Below are 19,315 nucleotides of genomic sequence, written 5' to 3' on the forward strand. Positions count from 1 at the left end.
AGCCCGAGCAACCCAAGAGTACTTGGAAGTCGGCTCAGTCCTGAAATAATTCCAAGCAGAATAAGAAGCCCGCTGAAAACAAATTGGCATTAGGGGGCACTCTGTCTTTTTTTTCAGACACCTGGTTCAAAGACTTACAGGATCCGTTGGTCCTTGAGGTGGTATCTCAGCGATACAAGATGGGCTTTAAATCTCATCCGCCAAGGGGCAGATTCCTTCTCTCAAATCTGTCTACCAGACCTGAAAAGATGGATGCCTTTCTAGGGTGCATTCGGGATCTATCCTCCTTAGGAGTTGTCTATCGAAGAAAGAGGTTTGGGGTTTTATTCAAACCTTTTCGTGGTCCCAAAGAAGGAGGGAACTTTCCGCCTAATTCTGGACCTAAAGTGCTTAAACAAATTTCTCAGTGGTCCATCCTTCCTTTAATTCAGGAAGGCCAGTTTATGACCACTATAGATCTGAGGGACGCTTACCTTCATGTTCCAATCCACAGGGAACACTTTCAGTTCCTGAGGTTTGCATTCCTGGACCAGCACTTCCAGTTCATTGCCCTTCTGTTTGGCCTAGCTAATGCTCCAAGAATCTTTACGAAGGTTCTGGGGGCCCTTCTAGCCGTTGCCAGAACTCAGGGTATTGCAGTAGCCCCATACTTGGACGATATACTAGTGCAAGCACCATCCTTTCGTCTTGTGGAAGAATTCTCAGAGTCTCTTCTCAGTCTTCTTTGATCACATGGATGGAAGATAAAGACAAGAGTTCTCTTATTCCAAGTACCAGGGTGGAATTTCTGGGTACTGTAATAGACTCCATATCCATGAGGATATTTCTAACAGACCAGAGATGTTGCAAGCTAACTTCAGCATGTCTTGCCCTCCGGACCTCCTTGAGTCCCTCTGTGGCTCAGTGTATGGAGGTGATTGGTCTCATGGTGTCCTGCATGGACATCATTCCTTTTGCCAGGTTCCGTCTCAGACCTTTACAACTGTGCATGCTGAGGCAGTGGAACGGCGATTATTCATATCTGTCTCAACAGATTGTATTAGACAGCCGGTCAAGAGAATCACTCTCTGTCCAGCCTGTCCGGATGGGGAGCTGTTTAGGGTGCCAGGAAGGCACAGGGATTGTGGACTCAGGAGTCCTCCTCCCTCCCGATCAATATTTTGGAACTACAGGCAGTTTTTAAGGCCTTGAAGGCTTGGCCACTTCTGGGTACATCCCAGTTTATCATATTCCAATCAGACAATATAACCTTAGTGGCTTAGATCAACCATCAGGGGGAATGAGGAGTTCCTTGGCGATGAAGGAAGTATCTCGGATTCTGGAATGGGCGGAGGCCCACAGCTGTTCGCTTTCAGCGATCCACATTCCCGGGTGTGGACAACTGGGAGGTGTATTTTCTCAGCAGGCAATCCTTCCATCCAGGGAAATGGTCTCTCCATCCCAAGGTGTTTGCAGAGATATGCAGCAAGTGGAGGACTCCGGAGATTGATCTCATGGCGTCCTGTCTCAATACCAAGCTACCCAGGTACGGGTCGAGGGTTCCCCAAGCGGATCTAATAGATGCACTAGCAGTGCCCTGGAGGTTCAAACTCATATATCTTTTTCCTCCATTACCATTTCTTCCTTGAGTGGTGGTCCTCATCAAGCAGGAGCGGGTATTAATAATCCTGATTGCTCCATCGTGGCCGTGAAGGACGTGGTTTGCGGATCTAGTGGGGATGTCCTCATCTCCTCCGTGGAAGTTACCTTGTCGCAGAGACCTGCTGATACAAGGTCCATTTGTTCATCAAAATCTAGATACTCTGAGGCTCACTGCGTGGAGATTGAACGCTTAGTCTTAGCGAGAGTGTCATTGATACTCTTATTCAAGCTCGTAAAACCAGTTACTCAGCGTATCTACCGCAAGGTGTGCGCAGAGTTTCTGAGATCTCTGCTTTGCAATGTGAGCTCCTTATCTGATTGTTCATGCAGATAAGGCAGTTTTATGTACTAAATTAGTTTTTCTTCCTAAGGTTGTGTAAGATCGCAACATCAATCAGGAGATTTTGGTTCCCTTCTTGTGTCCTAATCCTTCTTCATCGTAGGAACGCTTACTTCACAATTTGGATGTGGCTCGCTCCTTAAAGTTCTATCTTTAGGCTTCTAAGGAGTTTAGACAATCTTCCTCTTTGTTTGTTGTCTATTCGGGGAAGCGTAAGGTGCAGAAAGCTACTTCGACTTCCCTATCTTTTTGGTTAAGGAGTGTCATCCGTTTAGCTTACGAGACAGTGGGAGATCGTCCTCCTAAAAGGATAACGGCTCATTCCACTAGAGCAGTGGCTTCCTCTTGGGCCTTTAAGAACGAGGCCTCTATGGATCAGATTTGTAAGGCGGCTACCTGGTCCTCCTTACATACTTTTTTCTAAATTTTACAAGTTTTATGTTTTTGCTTCGGTTAAAGCAGCTTTCGGGAGAAAAGTTTTGCAGGCTGTGGTGCCCTCAGAATAGGTTCCGGCCTCTTCCTTTTTGTTTCCTCCCGTTATTCATTCAGTGTCCTCTGGAGCTTGGGTATAGTTTTCCCAACAGTAAGGAATGAAGCCGTGGACTCTCCCTATCTTAGGAAGGAAAACATAATTTATGCTTACCAGCCCTCGTATGTTTTTTCTTTTCTATGGGTGGTCCCCTATTATTTATTTTACCTTCTGGCACCATTTATACCCTAATGTTTCTCCTACTTTTCCTTGTTCCCTTGGCAGAATGACTGGGGTAATGAGGAAGTGGGAGGGATAGTTAAGCCTTTGGCTGGGGTGTCTTTGCCTCCTTCTGGTAGTCAGGTGTTGTATTTCCCAACAGTGAGGAATGAAGCCGTGGACTCTCCCTATCCGGAAGGAAAGGAATTTATCTGGTAAGCATAAATTATGTTTTTTTGGCGAAATTGTGGACAGAGGAGAAATATGACTATAAATATGACTATATGGTGGGACTGTGAGAAGATTAGGATTTTGTGGGAGGTGGAAGAATTGGGGAAATCACTATTTGGCACAGAATATGTTTTACAACCAACTATGCTCTCTTTAATAAGGAACCAGTCCAATTCTGTAAAATTAGAAAACGCCATGTTCCAAATAGCATTGAACAGTGCTAAGTCTCTTTCAAGAACTTGGAAATCTAGTTCAGTACCTATGAAACAAATGTGGATGACACAAGTAGATTAATTATTTTCATTAGAAGGTTACGGCTTTTATAAAATACAGAAGATGGATTTCTTTCATGTAATTGGCAAGAGTCCATGAGCTAGTGACATATGGGATATACAATCCTACCAGGAGGGACAAAGTTTCCCAAACCTCAAAATGCCTATAAATACACCCTTCACCACACCCCCAATTCAGTTTTTACAAACTTTGCCTCCTGTGGAGGTGGTGAAGTAAGTTTGTGCTAAGATTTCTCAGCATTTTTGAAGCCCGATTCCTCTGAGTGCAGTGAATGTCAGACGGATGTGAAGGGACTATCACCTATCGAATACAATGGTTTTCCTCACAGGAGATCTATTTCATGGGTTCTCTGTTATCGGTCGTAGAGATTCATCTCCTACCTCCCTTTTCAGATCGACGATATACTCTCATATTCCATTACCTCTACTGATAACCGTTTCAGTACTGGTTTGGCTATCTGCTATAAGTGGATGGGTGTCTTTTGGTAAGTATGTTTTCAATACTTAAGACATTCTCAGCTGGGGTTTGGCACTTTATGTATTTTATAAAGTTCTAAATATATGTATTGTACTTATATTTGCCATGATTCAGGTTTTCAGTATATTTCCTTTTGCAGACTGTCAGTTTCATATCTGGGAAATGCTTTTTTAGGAAAATTTTATTTCTTACCTGGGGTATAGTCTCTTTTACAAATTGAGTGTTTTTTAAATTCACGGGCAGAATTAAGCTCGTGAGGGCGCAAAATGCCAAAGTATATTGCGTCATTCTTGGCTCGAGATTTTTTTGGCGCAAAGTTACTTTCGTTTACGCAAATTTGTAATTTCCAGCGTCTTAGTCGACGCCAAGTCCTTCACAAGGTTGCGTCTTCTGTGACGCGAGTGTGTCATTTCTAGATGTTTTTTGGCACCAAAAAATATTTTTCTGTTTGTTTGCGTCATACTTGGTGCCAAATGTTTTCATTATTTAAGACCCCATTCATATATGCCTCTTGCCTTTTTTTCTCTATCAGAGGACTATGCTGTTTGCATTTCTTTTTAAAGACACGGTGAGTCCACGGATCATCATCCTTACTTGTGGGATTACACCTCCTGGTCAGCAGGAGGAGGCAAAGAACACCACAGCAGAGCTGTTATATATAGCTCCTCCCTTCCCTCCCACTCCAGTCATTCTCTTTGCCTACGTTGTGGAAAGACTTGCTAACAGTGCCATAGTGAAGGTAGTATAGATCAAAATAGAAAAGCCATATTGTAGAACCATATATAAAAAAATATATATATAAAATTAATATGTATGAGAAAATGAAAACGTGTTTGGAAAACTGTATAAATATTTAAAAAATATGTATAAAAAGGGGAAATAATCAGAATTTATAAAAAGAAAAAATTAAAACATATTGGTGTCAAAAAGGGACATCGCAATAGTTAGAGGAGATAGTGTATGTATGTGTGTATATATATATATATATATATATATATATATATATCAGCAAGTGGTGAAGGATCCGAATGGATGGGTTCCGTATCCAGCAAAAACTTCACACAGCAGGAATTTGTAATCCGTTTAATATATAAACAACCAAACATTTCAGCCCTCACATGGGCTTTTGTCTATGGTAAACACAAGCCAGGATAGACATAACACATACTGCTACCCTCCACCTCTAAATTCCCACCTCCCTTAAAGGGACACGAAACTCCCATTTTTTCTTTCATGTTTTTGAAAAAGCATTCAATTTTAAACATCATTCTAATTTACTTCTATTATCCAATTTGTTTTATTCTCTTGATATTCTTTGCTGAAAAGCATATCTAGATATGCTCAGTTGCTGCTGATTGGTTGCTGCACTTAGAAGCCTCTTGTGATTGGCTCACCCATGTGCATTGCTTTTTATTCAACTAAGAATATCTAAAAAATGAAGCAAAATAAATAATAGAAGTAAATTGTAATGTTGTTTACATTTGTGTTCTCTATCTGAATCATGAAAGAAAATTTTGGGGTTTAGTGTCCCTTTAAGTCACAGCCAATCAGGACGCCCGAGCGGTACACACCCACATGTAACGAGCAACCGCAAACAGCTGCAGAGCCAAGACGCATCACCTAGAAACGGGCCGGCCGACTCCACCTCTAGCGTGTCATGTGTAGACCAAATAGCCAATGATCATAGCGCATAGCTATGTGAAGCAGGCAGACACGTAAAATGTGGGCGGTACTACAAGCGGCGAGTACTGACAGGGGCATCAACTAGCCAATATGACAACACATAAACACCGAAAGAAAATTAACTAAGTGTAATAAGGAGAACATAATTACAGGGGCTCTTTAGACATAATAATACAAATCTGAGTGTGAGTGACACCCTCTATACTCTAAGGTATCAAGGTGACAAAGCCACACAGCAAGGATCACACCCCAGCATATCAAAACGATACATGCAGGAACATAGTAAGTATTATCAATACATAAAACTATGCATAGGGACCCAAACGGTCCACATTACTAGTGGGGAAATAAGAATAAGACACATCATATGACAAACAGACCAAGATGAAATTTATCATCTGGTCTTACTGCAGCAGCCAAAGTCAATGTTCGTGTTTAGTCCACGGGGGTAACCGTGTCAAGGTTGAATATCCAACGAGCTTCCAGTTGCAATAGTCTCTGTCCTCTGTCACCCCCCCCCCTGTTAGAGCGGGGTACATGATTAATCAGAATGGTACGAAGTGATGAGATAGGGTGTCCAGCATTAAGAAAGTGACGTGCCATCGGCTGGTCCGAACGTCCCTTGTCAAGAGCCTGCCGTATAGCAGACTTCTGGTTAGCAAATCTTTCCCTGAAGGATGTCACTGTCTTTCCAATATAATACATGGAGCACGGGCAGATAATGGCGTAAATGACAAAGTCAGACGTACATGTTAGACTGTGATTAATCTTAAACCGCTTATTAGTGTGCGGGTGTTGGAACGAATTCCCAACGATGAGGCTATTGCATGTCACACAGTTGCCACACCTGTAACATGATGTTACTAACATCCCGGCTTACCCTTGGGTAGCCAACCTTGTCTTGCATAACAATGTACTGGATCATTTAATACTAGCAAATCTCGTAGATTGCTAGCCCTTTTATACACCATCTGTGGTGTAGGAGCATCTGGAAATGGTAGACTGGAATCCTTGGACAACATCAGCCAATTTCTCTTGATGGTAGTACTCATTAGTTCAGACCCAGGTGTATAGGTGGTGAGAAAATTTAACCGATCTTGGGTCTCAGTAGTAGTCTTCCTAGAGATCACTGCATCCTGTGTCCATTCACTAGCTTTCTGACGTTGGCGTTCAATCAAAGACAACGGGTACCCCTGTTTGAGAAATCTTTGGGACATCTCTTCAAGCTGTGATACTTTGCGTGTGTCATTCGTATTATTGCGGACCACCCACAGGAGCTGCGAGGAACTCACCCCATCTTTCTGAAACTTAGGATGAAAACTGCTCTAATGGAGTGTGGAGTTTCTATCGTACTCCCACCCTCCGTCCCAGCCTTAAAAATCTCTAAGTCAAGGAAATGTATACAGTCAGTGTTCTGTTCCATTTTGAACCGAATGGTCGAGTCGAGTGTATTGAGATCATTCACCCATTCAGCCAGAGTGTCAGTGGTACTACTCCAAATCAAAAACACATCGTCTATGTACCGACGGTAAAATATAAGTGGCAACTGTTTCGACAGAATGTATTGTTGCTCGTACATAGCCATGTAAATGTTGGTGTAAGATGGGGCCATATTAGATCCCATCGCCATGCCCATGATTTGAAGATAGTAAGACTCTTCAAAACGGAAAAAGTTTTTTCCAAACAAAATTCTATGAGATGAAGTAAGAACTCAATTGGGGGGCCCACATAGTGGGTATTGTTAATGAAGGCTTGTCTGATCATTGCTATCCCATGGGCATGGGGAATGACCTATACAAGCTCACCACGTCCATGTTCACCAAAATGTCAGTGGGGTTAATGTCCTCAATATTTCTCAACAAGTTAATCAATTCAAATGAATCTTTAAGGTGCGCTTGGGTATTTTGGACCACAGGCTGTAAGTAAAAGTCTACAAATTCAGCCAACGGCTGTAATAGTGACCCCCTTGCCGACACAATGGGTCTGCCCGGGGGTTATCCACTGACTTGTGGATTTTAGGAAATAAGTAAAGAAATCGGACATATAGGGTAATCCACGGTTAGGTAACCCAGTGCGTCCTCATCAATGACACTAGCCTGATAAGCCAAGTTAAGAAATTCATCAATTTCTTTTTTGTACGTTCTAGTGGGATTCGTGTGTAGTTTACGGTAGGTAGTAGTATCAAGCAATTGCCTCTTAGCCTCAGTTTTGTATTGGGCGTAATCCAAAATTACAGTGGCTCCTCTCTTGTCCGCAGGCCTAATCACTATATCACTGTGAGACGACAGGGACTTAATAGCAAGTCTTTCAGCTTTAGTTAGATTGTCCCTATAGCGTGGTAGGGACTGGTGTAGCTCTGAGATGGTAGAAGCACAGATGTGATGGAACGTTTTGATAGTTGAGTGGGTGTTGGGAGGTTCAAAGGTGCTTGCAGCCTTAAAAGGTTTATGTGCATAATCGCCTTTATCCTTAAAGAAATCCCTAAGTTTTAGTTGTCTTTGAAAACGTCCCATATCCACACACAAATCAAATAGATCACAGTTGGGGGTAGGTACAAAGGATAAGCCTTTGTTAAGTACACTAATATCGTCAGTTGTGAGAGGGCGTGAACTGAGGTTATACACTATTGTTTCGTTTTCTTTTGGTGGCCCCTCCCCCTCATGTGGTGTCTACACCTGGAGCCTGGGATAAAGGGGGCTTCTGAGAAGATCGAGTGTTAACCCCACTAACTATGAGGTTCTGTATGGTCTGAGTGTCTCCGTCAGAGGAATCACCCCCACTACCCTTCTGGTCTTGTTAAATGGTTGTTTCCTTCGTCCTACCCAGGAGTTATTGTCTCTGCCAAAGAGCCAACTATAAACTTTTTTATCCCTGTAGTCGTTCTCTACTGTTGTGAATTTTTTGTTCTTGAAAGCTAGCAGGTCATGTTTATATTTATCAACCTGTGTGCGCAGTTTAGTGATCCAGTCAGTGGATGTATCTGTGGTCAGAATTGTCAATAGTGTGTCCTTAACAGTCTGCTTAAGTCTAGAAACCTCCTCTATAACAAGCAGCATTAGATCATGTGAACACTTGCTAAGTATACCACACCACCTCCTACAAAACTCAATGTTGTTGCGGCCTAATGTGGGGATGTTTCTTACCCTAAAGCCCCTGGGAATAAACTTAAGCTTGTGATACTTAGATAAATACACTGCGTGCAAATGAAAATCTATTTCCTTTTTTTCAAGATGTAACAGTTTATGATAGATGTTAGTGGGGGTCTCACCTTTGGTTTCCTGCAGCTCCTGCAAGTCTGCCTCACAACGTATACGTGCTGCATCAGCTTCAGTAAAGGCAAAATCTTCTATATTGTCATATGGATCCTCAATAGAAACGGTTTGTTGTGTGGAATATGATGTTTCCATACCATACCCAGCACTATCCAAATAGCTTGGGGAAATGAGAGTCTAATGTTTCAAGCCCTTGTAAATGAAGAGTAGTCCTGAGTAGAAATGCCAACGGCCAATATAATAAAGTCAACAATAATATGAGCCAGAATCGCAAATAAGGTGGGTGCACGCTTCAGTAATATGATAGACACAGGGCGTAGTGGAAACGGCACTCCTCACAGCAGCAATCACCTGGTGCACTGCTAAATAAACATACAGCAGCAAGTGGTGAAGGATCCAAACGGATGGGTTCCGTATCCAGCAAAAACTTCACACAGCAGGCAAAGCAGGAATTTGTAATCCGTTTAATATATAAACAACCAAACATTTCAGCCCTCACATGGTCAATGGTATATATATATATATATATATATATATATATATATATTATAACCCAAGCTTTTAAACATAATTTTCTAAACAAAGGCAGCGAGATCTATATTGGCATTGAGGCCTGAAGCGTACAAAGTTTTCAATTTTTGTATCCAGTAGGTCTCTCGCTGTCTAAGTTTAACAACCCGATCATAATTGGTGGATGGGGGAACAAAGTCAATAGGGGTAAATTTAAAAATATCAGGTTTGCCATCATGGATCATTTCGCAATGATTTGGTACACTGTTTAATTTTGGTTTTCTTACAGTTTTTGCAATTACGGAAATGTTCTCCCCACCGGGTACGTACTTTCCTTATGGTACGACCTACATACTGGACCTCACAAATGCAGTCTAATAAGTAGACAACAAAGCTGGATTCGCAACTAAAACGATTAGAGATTTTAAACTCTTCTCCAGTAATGTTTGATTTAAAAGATTTTTGGTTGATAGATATTTGCATGCATTACAACCCCTTTTTCCACATTTGTATGAACCAGTAAGAGATGTCAGAATCTAGGAGGGCCTAAAAGCAAATCCAGAGTTAAAAATAGCAGAGAAAGGAAGGGGGTTACATGGCTTAATTCCTTATAGGACACCATGATCCATAGAAAAGGAAACTGCTAAAGTTAAATAATAACGCCACATAATAAACCAGTGTCATGCTGAGCAGTGGCTCGCGTGACCGACCGGAGCTAGTCACTGGTCAAGCACTCATCCGCGTGGACCCTCAGCACAGCACCGGAGAAGATAGACACAATACATTCAGATGAGGCATGTAATTTAAACTTTGAATTTATTTTATAATCAAATATGCTTTGTTCTCTAGTTATACTAGATGAAAGCTAAACCTCGGATGGTTTATATGCTAAATCTAAGACCTTAAAGGCCACCTCTAGTTGAATACATTTGACAGATTTTTTTTGCTAGATGGCGTTAGATCATAAATTACATATAGATAGCATTGTGCGCCTGCACGAGAAGATATTTAAGAGTCAGCACTAATTGCCTGAAAAGCAAGGCTCTCAAATGATTTCAGATAAGGAGGCAGAGAGCAGAAGCTAGATATAAGGTAATAACAGAGGGGAAAAGTATATTTCTACAAAAGAGAAGGTTATGCAAACTGGGGAATGGGAAATAAATAAAGGGATTATCTATATTTTAAACAGTAACATTTTAGTGAATACTATACCTTTAATGAAAGCATATAATTCTTCCCTAGATTGAGGGATATCTAAAGGAGGAGGGGGAGGATAGGGAAATTCAGAACCAGTAGGTTCCATTGAAAAAATATTTAAAATGAGGCCTTTTTATAACATTCCACTATGTGTCTAATAAAAATGTTTAATCCCATTCAGATATGCTATATAGTTCTGAAAAAATATAAATGGTCTAATGCTAAAAACTATAACCTTATGCTAAGGGAAGGCATTGGCAGAAAAAAATATAGTAAAAAAAGATGAGGGTTATACATAATTATAAAACCTGGAAAATGACACCTGTCACACCATTTTTAATAAAATAAAATTTCACAATTGCATATAAATTGATATTATTTAAGAATTGCTAAAATTCCTACATATTATCTTTTTTTTTAAACTGGCAGAGGAGAAAATACACTGCAGCCCAATGACTGAGTGTATAATAGGGGTTCAAATAAGGCCTAACTGAAAATTCGGGAAAAAAAGTATGCAACTCAAGGCCTAACAGAGGGCCGCATGCATTCGGAAAAAATCTACTGCCACACTGCAATCCGGTACCGTTCCGAACAGTGGTTCACACACCCGACCGGAGTGTAAATCGCTGGTCATGCGTGTGTCCGCGATTGCTCTGAACGGCACGGGACTGGAAGCATCATTTTTATTTCTTGAGGCTCATAGAATTTTTGGGAAGACTTTATTAAAGGGACAGTAAAGTAAAAAAAAACTTTCATGATTTAAATAGAGCATGGAATTTTAAACAACTTTCCAATTTACTTTTATTACCAATTTGGCTTTGTGCTTTTGGTATTCTTAGTTGAAAGCTAAATCTAGGAGGTATATATGCTAATTTCTTAGACCTTGAAGGCCACCTCTAATCTGAAAGCATTTTGACAGTTTTTCACCACTAGAGGGCATTAGTTCATGTGTTTCATATAGATAACATTGAGCTCAGGCACGTGAAGCTCCTAAGAGCAAGCACTGATTGGCTAAAAATGCAAGTCTGTCAAAAGAACTGAAATAAGGAGGCAGTTTGCAGAGCCATCGATACAAGGTAATCACAGAGGTAAAAAGTATATTATTATAACTGTGTTGGTTATGCAAAATTGGGGAATGGGTAATAAAGGGATTATCTACCTTTTTAAACAACAAAAATTCTGGTATTTACTGTCCCTTTAAGTGGCATGTTTCGCTACCACACAGCATTTTGATTGTGCCTAACACTTTAGGGGTTAATGTTCTCATGATATTAACATAGGTTTACGGACTCCTATCAGATATAGCCATATTTGAATAGCTAGGTTTACAAATCTTTTTTTTTTCCCCCACACATCATTTTCTTGTGTGTTTTATAGTTAGTTTAAGCTACATTTAGCTTAGCTAGTCCTGATATCAGAACAGACTGGGACTGCTTCTGCAGGGTTAGACTCCTTAGAGGGTAAATCCTCAGATAATTTTTTTTTAACAAATAAATGCAATCTCTGCAGATTGGTTATTTTATATCCTGCTCAGCTTTGCTATACTTGTTTAAGTTTTGTTTTACAGTGTAAATCATCCACCTCTAATAATGTTTTCTCAGTTTGCCCACCACCAGCGTATACATCTCTAGGTGGCATTACTGATTTTTCAGCTGATTTCAAGAATAGCTTAAAGTCTGCAATTTCAGAGGTTGTGACGATTATGTTCCTTTTAAGTTATTGTAAAAGTGTTTCCTCTATCTTCTCTACTAGAGGCAAGGTTCTTATGGTATCTGTACCTCTTAGGCCAACACAGGGTTCTGACTCTGAGAAGTTATCTTCTCTTTCTAAAGGGAAACTTTCTTCTAGGGAATTATCCGCAAATTCGGATGAGGAGTCTAGGGAGACTACCTTTTCATTTTAAGCTAGAGCATTTTCGTTCCTTACTTGAGGAAGTATTAAAATCTTTAGGAGTTCAAGTGGAGAATAAGTCCTTTACACAATGGACTTTCGTTTCAAGTCCAAATATAAGTGAGCAGAGGTATTTTTCCAGTCCCTGCCTTGGCCACTGTTATTATTTTCAAGGAATACGACAAACCTGGGGTTCCGTTTACTATGCTTCCTATATTTAAAAGCTTTTTTTCTGTGCTAGAAGCTAATCTCGAAATTTGGGAAACCATTCCTAAAGTGGATGGTACCATCTCTACATTAGCTAATGTATTATGTTACAGGCATAGCATCTCTTTGGTGTGATTCCTTATCTAACTTGATGTCAGAGGACTCACCCTTATATAATATTTATGTGCGGAATTGCTGTTTGAGACTGGCACACTCCTTTTTTTATGATGTGATCATTCAGTTTGTTCGTAATAATGTGAAGATTACGACCTTAGCGATAATAGCGAAAATGGCTTTGCACTTGAATTTGTGGTCTGCTGGCATGGTCTCACAGTTATGACTACTGATGTTAGTTTTAAAAGGAAAGATCTTGTTTAGTTCAAGTCAATCTAGAGCCAAGCACAAATCTGGAAATCGTTTTTGTGCCTTTCACCAGTCTAAGATACAGAAATGGGAGACAGGACTATCTGATTCATCAGATTTTACATTCAGGGAATGGTCTCTCAATCAGTATATGTTTGAGCAGTTGGTGCACCACTGGGGTCTTCCATATATAGGCTTAATGGCATTTCACCTGAACCACTAACTTCCCAAATACGGGTCAAGGTCGGGAGATCTTCAAGTGGAATTGATAGTCACACTAGCAGTTACTTGGTCATATCAGCTAGTTTATGATTTTCCTCCATTTAGCCGAGGCTAACTTTTTGGATCAAGCAGGGACACATTTCTGCAATATTCTAGCACCTGCTACTTTCTTAATGTCTGCTCTTTTTCAAGATTTTCAGTCTCTGAGTTTGACTGCTTGGAGTTTGAACACTTAATTCCTTTCAAAGGAGTGGTCCTGACCCTATCATAGAGACGTTGATTCAGGCTCATGGGTTTGCCAGTTGGAAAATTTACCACAAGGTCTGGTAGGTTTATCTATATTCGTGTGCAGATTGTGGATATTGTTTTCTAAAGTTGTTCTAAAGGTTTTGCAAACTACGTTTTGGAACCTATGCATAAAATACGTATTCAATTGCTAGTTTGGAAGTTTTATTTTTGTTAGCCATCTCCTCAGTGAGGAGAGTATCTGAGTTGTCAGCTCTCTTGTGAGTCACCATATTTTGGGTTTACATAAGGACAAGGCTGTCTTACGAACCTCTCCGATTTTCTACCTAAGGGGTTTTTCAAGAGAACATTAATCAGGATGGAGATTGTGGTGCCCTCCTTATGTCCCAATCCGGGATCTCAATGGAGAGATTACGGCATAGTCTGGATGTGGTTAGGGCACTGCAAATCTATTTGCAGGCTACTAGGATTCAGTCAGTCCTCTAGCTCATTGTTTTCAGGTAAATGTAAGGGTTAGAAGGCTACTTCTGTTCTTTAGTTTTATAGTTTAAGGGACTTGATTCACAGGGCCTACTTGGAGGCGTGACAATTGCCGCTTTCACAGCTTACTGCTCATTCAGCTTGTTCTGTTTCTACATCTTGAGCTTCTAAAAATAAGGCTTCAGTAGAACAAACTGCAAGGCTTCAACTGGTCATCTTTGCATACCTTTTACAAAAAAAATTAAATTTGATGTGTTTGCCTTGGCGGAGGCAGTTTTTGGAAGGAAGGTCCTGGTAAATAGGTGCCTGCCTTTCCTTATCTTCCACCCTCTTACCTTTGTGGACTCCACAGCTTGCGTATTAGTTCCCACTAGTAAGGACTTTTGTGGCCTCTCACCACCCTTAGAAAGAAAACATAATTTATCCTTACCTGATAAATTACTTTCTTTCTTGGTGGGGAGAGTCCACAAACCCGACATTTTTAGTAGTTGGCGTCCATTCTAGTTTGCACCTCTTTACGCTACTATCTTTCTTTTTTCATACTCCTATTCTTGGATATATGTACTACTGAGAGGGAAAGGGGAGTAGGAGGAATACTTAAAGCTTTGATGTGGGGTGTCTTTGCCTCCTCCTGGTGGCCAGGAGATGAATTCCCACAAGGATTTTTTGTAGACTCTCGCCACCAAGAAAGAAAGGAATTTATCAGGTAAGAATAAATAGTTTTCTTTAATAAGATGTGGAAAGTTCACTAACCATCACATGTTGGATTAGTCCTATAGGACTGGAAAAACACCCCACATAACACCGCTTTAGTCCCTCCCACTTTCCCATGATCCCTTAGTCAATTTTTTGCCTTCAGCAAGGAGTGATAGTGAAACCTGAAGTGCTAATCTACTCATCATTTGAAAGGGGTTCTCTAACTCATCCGAGATACACTAATCCTCCTCAATATACAGACCACAGAAGTGAACAGAAGCCCAGTCTGTGAAAATCTTCTCCTAGTGTGGAGATGCCACCAGCCTCCCATTTGCAATGTGTGTATGCCTGCCAATCCCCTGGTCTACAGTGTGCTGTTCCTTCTACAGCTCTTCGGCACTGTGCTTGCACTACCTTCAGATGGGCCTGTTTACTGGAAGCAGTCTTCTGCAACTAAGATGAGCATGGTAGACAAAGGTTTTGACAGGTAAATATCACACTCCTTCATAGCCCGTAGGCTATTAGGATGTACATTACATGTTTCACAAAGCCTAGGGACATAGTTACATACACTAGAATCTATAACCCTACATACAGTTTTGGGCACTTTTACACATTTACAGTAAATTGGGGTCTATAAATGTTAATGCTGTCGACTTTTGCACACACTGGAGCTCCATTCCTCATTTTCTGCAGACTTTCAGACAATCCAGATTATTTTTGAAGCTGTGTGCTCATTTTTGAGGGATTGTTCACTAACTTTAGGGCATACCTCAGGGGGTTAACTTTTTGGTGCCAAAACAATGTGCTTTCTATATCCTTCCCTTCACAGTTTTGGTGGCCATTTTGCAGACACTGCAATTTATCATTAAAATTGTAGTTAATGGAGACTATTTCTTAGGTGGACGGTGCTGTCTCCACTTTGTCTGGGTGGACTATTCAGATTCAACGTTTTCATTGCTCCATTAATAATAAGGGGTTTTCAGGCCTATTTTGGATTTCAAAACTCTAAACTAAACAAATTTCTAAAAGTTCCGACTTCCAAAATGTAAATGATTTCACCATACTTTTTTAATGCAGGAGGATCAATTTATGTCTCATACCATATTTGCACAGGCATTATCAGTTTGTGGTGCTTCCCTTTTGTCAGCCAACAGTAGCCAAAATATTTACAAAGTTTCTCTGAGCACTTCCCATTTTCTCAGCCAGAAGAGTATCTGAACTTTCTGCTCTATCCTGTGATTTCCCTTACCTAATTTTTCATTAGGACAATGATAACATTAATCTGGAAAGTATGGTTCTTTCGGTCTGTCCAGCTCCTAAAAATGCTAAAGAGAGACTTATTCACAACTTAGTTGTCAGAGCCGTGAAATGTTAGCTTCAGAAAAGAATTAAGAAACTCCTTCTAGCCGTTATTTTTTGGTACAGTGCTGGCTTGCAGTTCATTTATCCTGCTTTATTTTTTTTCTTCTTTTTTAATTTTCTCCTTTCTCTTAGCCATATGCATGACTGAGGGATTATGGGAAAGTTGGAAAGATTAAAAGCTCTGTTATGTTGGATGTTTTTGCTGCCTCCTAGTGGACTGGAGATTATCCCACTTGTAGTGTTTTTTGGACTCTCACCATCATGAAAGAAATGTATTTATTAGGTAAGCATAAATGTTTGTTTTTGCTTCAAAGATCCTTTTTCTAGGTGGGTTGAATAAACTTTGAAGATATGTTTCTGTCTTCATGCTGTACAAATGGACTGTACGTGTCTAGTGCACATGTTGCTCATATGGGTAACTTCTTATTTCTGGTTCTCTGATTTGTCATACATATAATACAGTGTGTTGTCTTCACATTCATTTTTTGGGGGAAATACAGCAGCAGTGGAAAACTGCAGTGTACTGTGGCAAACCGGTATCATCAAGCAGTTGTAGATGTGATAGCAATTCCTTGGAGGCTGGTTTATGTCCTCAGATTCATGTGTGTTTTATAAAAACAAATGGTATAAATATAAAACGTTCCTTCTAGCTGTGGACTAGAAGGAAATTATGTTTCTTCCCTGATCTTCAGTATAAGTGTCCATTTCACTAGCAAGACTTGAAAGTGCTTCAATTTTGGTTTGTTTACAGCTGTTATAGCACTTATCCCATTTCCCACCAAGATAAGGATGTTGAGAAAAATGGCCAGTTAAATAATATTTCATCATCCTGTGTATTATTTGAGTGCTAAGGTACCATGAAGTCTGATTAGCTCTAAGCAAGGTCTTACTAAGCATACAGAATGATGGGTTGAGGTATATGAATGAATGGATTACAGCTCTAAATATTGTTGTCTACACTAAGGAATTTAAAGCCATATTGAATATGACAATTTTGTATCAATGAACATGGTAAATCTTATTCCAATGCATATGTATATATTCTTATATTTATTGTTGTGTTTTTTTTTTATTTTTGTTTGTTTTTTTATTGCAGAAATTGAAAGAGAGAACACAGTCTTTGTGGTCATTTGTGAACAGGGAAAAATCAAAGTATACAAATCCTTTTTACACAAAGGAATTGAATCGAGTGTTATATCCTGTAGCTAGCATGCGTCACCTGGAGCTCTGGGTTAATTATTACATTAGATGGAATACCAGGATCAGGCAACAGGTAGGTACACATGATTGACCTTGGAATCATTATCTTTTAAGGGACAGTAATGTAAAGTAAACTTTAATGATTCAGACAGAGCATGCAATTTTAAAGAACTTTCCAATTTGCTCATGTTATCAAATTTGCTTTGTTCTTCTGCTATCCTTTTCTCTTGCAAGGTGTATCCAGTCCACAGATTCATCCTTTACTTGTAGTTTTATTATCTTCGAAGAAGGAACGTCTATTACACAATCTTGATGTAGTTTGTGCTTTAAAGTTCTATTTACAAGCAACTAAGGATTTCAGGCACACATCTTCCTTGTTTGTTACCTATTCTGGTAAGAGGAGAAGTCCACTGCTTGCAAAACCTTTCTCCCAAAAATAGCCTCCGAAGAAGCAAAAGTATCGAATTTGTAAAATTTGGCAAAAGTATGCAGTGAAGACCAAGTCGCTGCCTTACAAATCTGTTCAACAGAAGCCTCATTTTTGAAAGCCCATGTGGAAGCCACTGCTCTGGTAGAATGAGCAGTAATTCTTTCAGGAGGCTGCTGGCCAGTAGTCTCATAGGCCAAACGGATGATGCTTTTCAGCCAAAAGGAAAGAGAGGTAGCAGTCGCTTTCTGACCTCTCCTCTTACCAGAATAGGTAACAAACAAGGAAGATGTTTGTCTGAAATCCTTAGTTGCTTGTAAATAGAACTTTAAAGCACGAACTACATCAAGATTGTGTAATAGACGTTCCTTCTTCGAAGATAATAAAACTACAAGTAAAGGATGAATCCGTGGACTGGATACACCGCAAGAGAAAGTAATTTATCAGGTAAGCATAAATTCTGTTTTCTTAAAGAGTAGGCTCAGGAGAAGCATTGCAGTACACCATATGGGTGCAGCCACCAATCATTTAGGCATGTTCTTTAACAAAGCAAATTTTATAATAGGAGTAAATTGGAAGTTGGTTAAAATTGCATGCTCTATTTGTATCGTTAACGTTTCATTTTGACTTTACTTTCCCTTTAAAGTATAATTTATTGTTTAAGTCAGGACTCCCAAAATTGTTAATTGGGCCACATCCAGCCAACCAAGGATTCCTGTGTGTCACTCATCAGAAAACAGACATCATTCATTTGTTATAAAAAAAAAAAACTTCTCAGTAAGTAATTAAGCACATGTATTTGCTCCAGATTATGTAAATTTAAATGGACATAAAAGTATAAAAGGAGACATCTTCCATTACATTATTACACGGTTGCTTGTATAGAACGGTTTGTTTAACCCCTGAAATTGAGGTAAAGTTAGCCATCAAATAGCTCCCAGTAGTGTACTGATATTTATGAACCCCAGTATGCTTTTTTGGTGGTTAAGTGTTAAAACACATACCCACACACACATCAATCCTGAGAATGAACTTCTCTTTCTAACACCAGCTGAGCTGTTGTTCGTTCCTGATGTGCTTAGAGGAATATGGCTGCACCTCAATGATGAGGCCCAATGAAGGCCGAAAAGCTTATCTGGGGTTGCCATGTTCGTTGTTCAGAGAGGGATTGCATGGCGTTTTGTGGTGGGACTGACCTTTTAGTCTGATATACTTCTTGAAAGTTCTTCTCTGTGAAAAGCATTACTGGGCTAAAAGAAGCTGCCTCAGGCGTAAATCACCATAGAACAAACTAACAAATTGAGCTGTTGTTCATTCCTGAGAGAGTGCTTCTCTTTTTGTGTGTGTATATATCAGTGGTGCCCAATAGGTCGATCACGATCTACCAGTCCATCAAGAAGGCGCTTCTGGTAGATCGTGACTGGCTCTTTAATTGGTCCTGCGAGCACTGTAATGCTGCTCTCTGATTTTGGGAATAGTGGGAAGGGTGTTTGAAAGCAACAAGCTCCGCCCAGGTTTGAGCATCAACCGAGGATGTGATTAGCGCACACACAGTCCCCACACACAAACACTAACGTACAAGCCAGGCCAGGGGCGGACTGAGACCAAACAGGGCCCCAGGGCAAAAGTGTGGCAGGGCCCCCACTCCCCTTTTGCTCCACCTACCTACCTCCTCCACCCTATTGACCCTCCCATCTCCTGTGCCCTTCACACCTCACTTGCCCCTCCCCCATCATATGCCCCTCCCCCACTATGTTTTTAATTGCCATATAAAGAGACAATTTTTTTCCTTAAATATTTTTAATAAGAACTAAATATTGTAAATTAACAAGTACTTGTGCCAAAAAAAAGTTCCCATGCCTATATGCACTACAGTATGGAGCAAA

General features: G+C 40.2%; 1 protein-coding gene across 1 annotated transcript in view; it reads left to right on the forward strand.

Annotated features, from left to right (window-relative positions):
- Positions 1 to 19,315, forward strand: part of MTM1 (myotubularin 1) — a 536,532-nt gene that overhangs the window by 492,542 nt on the left and 24,675 nt on the right. The window contains exon 14 of the mRNA XM_053699155.1: positions 16,899 to 17,075. Within this exon, the coding sequence (XP_053555130.1) occupies positions 16,899 to 17,075 (177 nt within the window). The remainder of the gene's footprint in view (positions 1 to 16,898; positions 17,076 to 19,315) is intronic.

Source organism: Bombina bombina, chromosome 1, assembly GCF_027579735.1.
Source record: "Bombina bombina isolate aBomBom1 chromosome 1, aBomBom1.pri, whole genome shotgun sequence".
Lineage (NCBI taxonomy): Eukaryota > Metazoa > Chordata > Amphibia > Anura > Bombinatoridae > Bombina > Bombina bombina.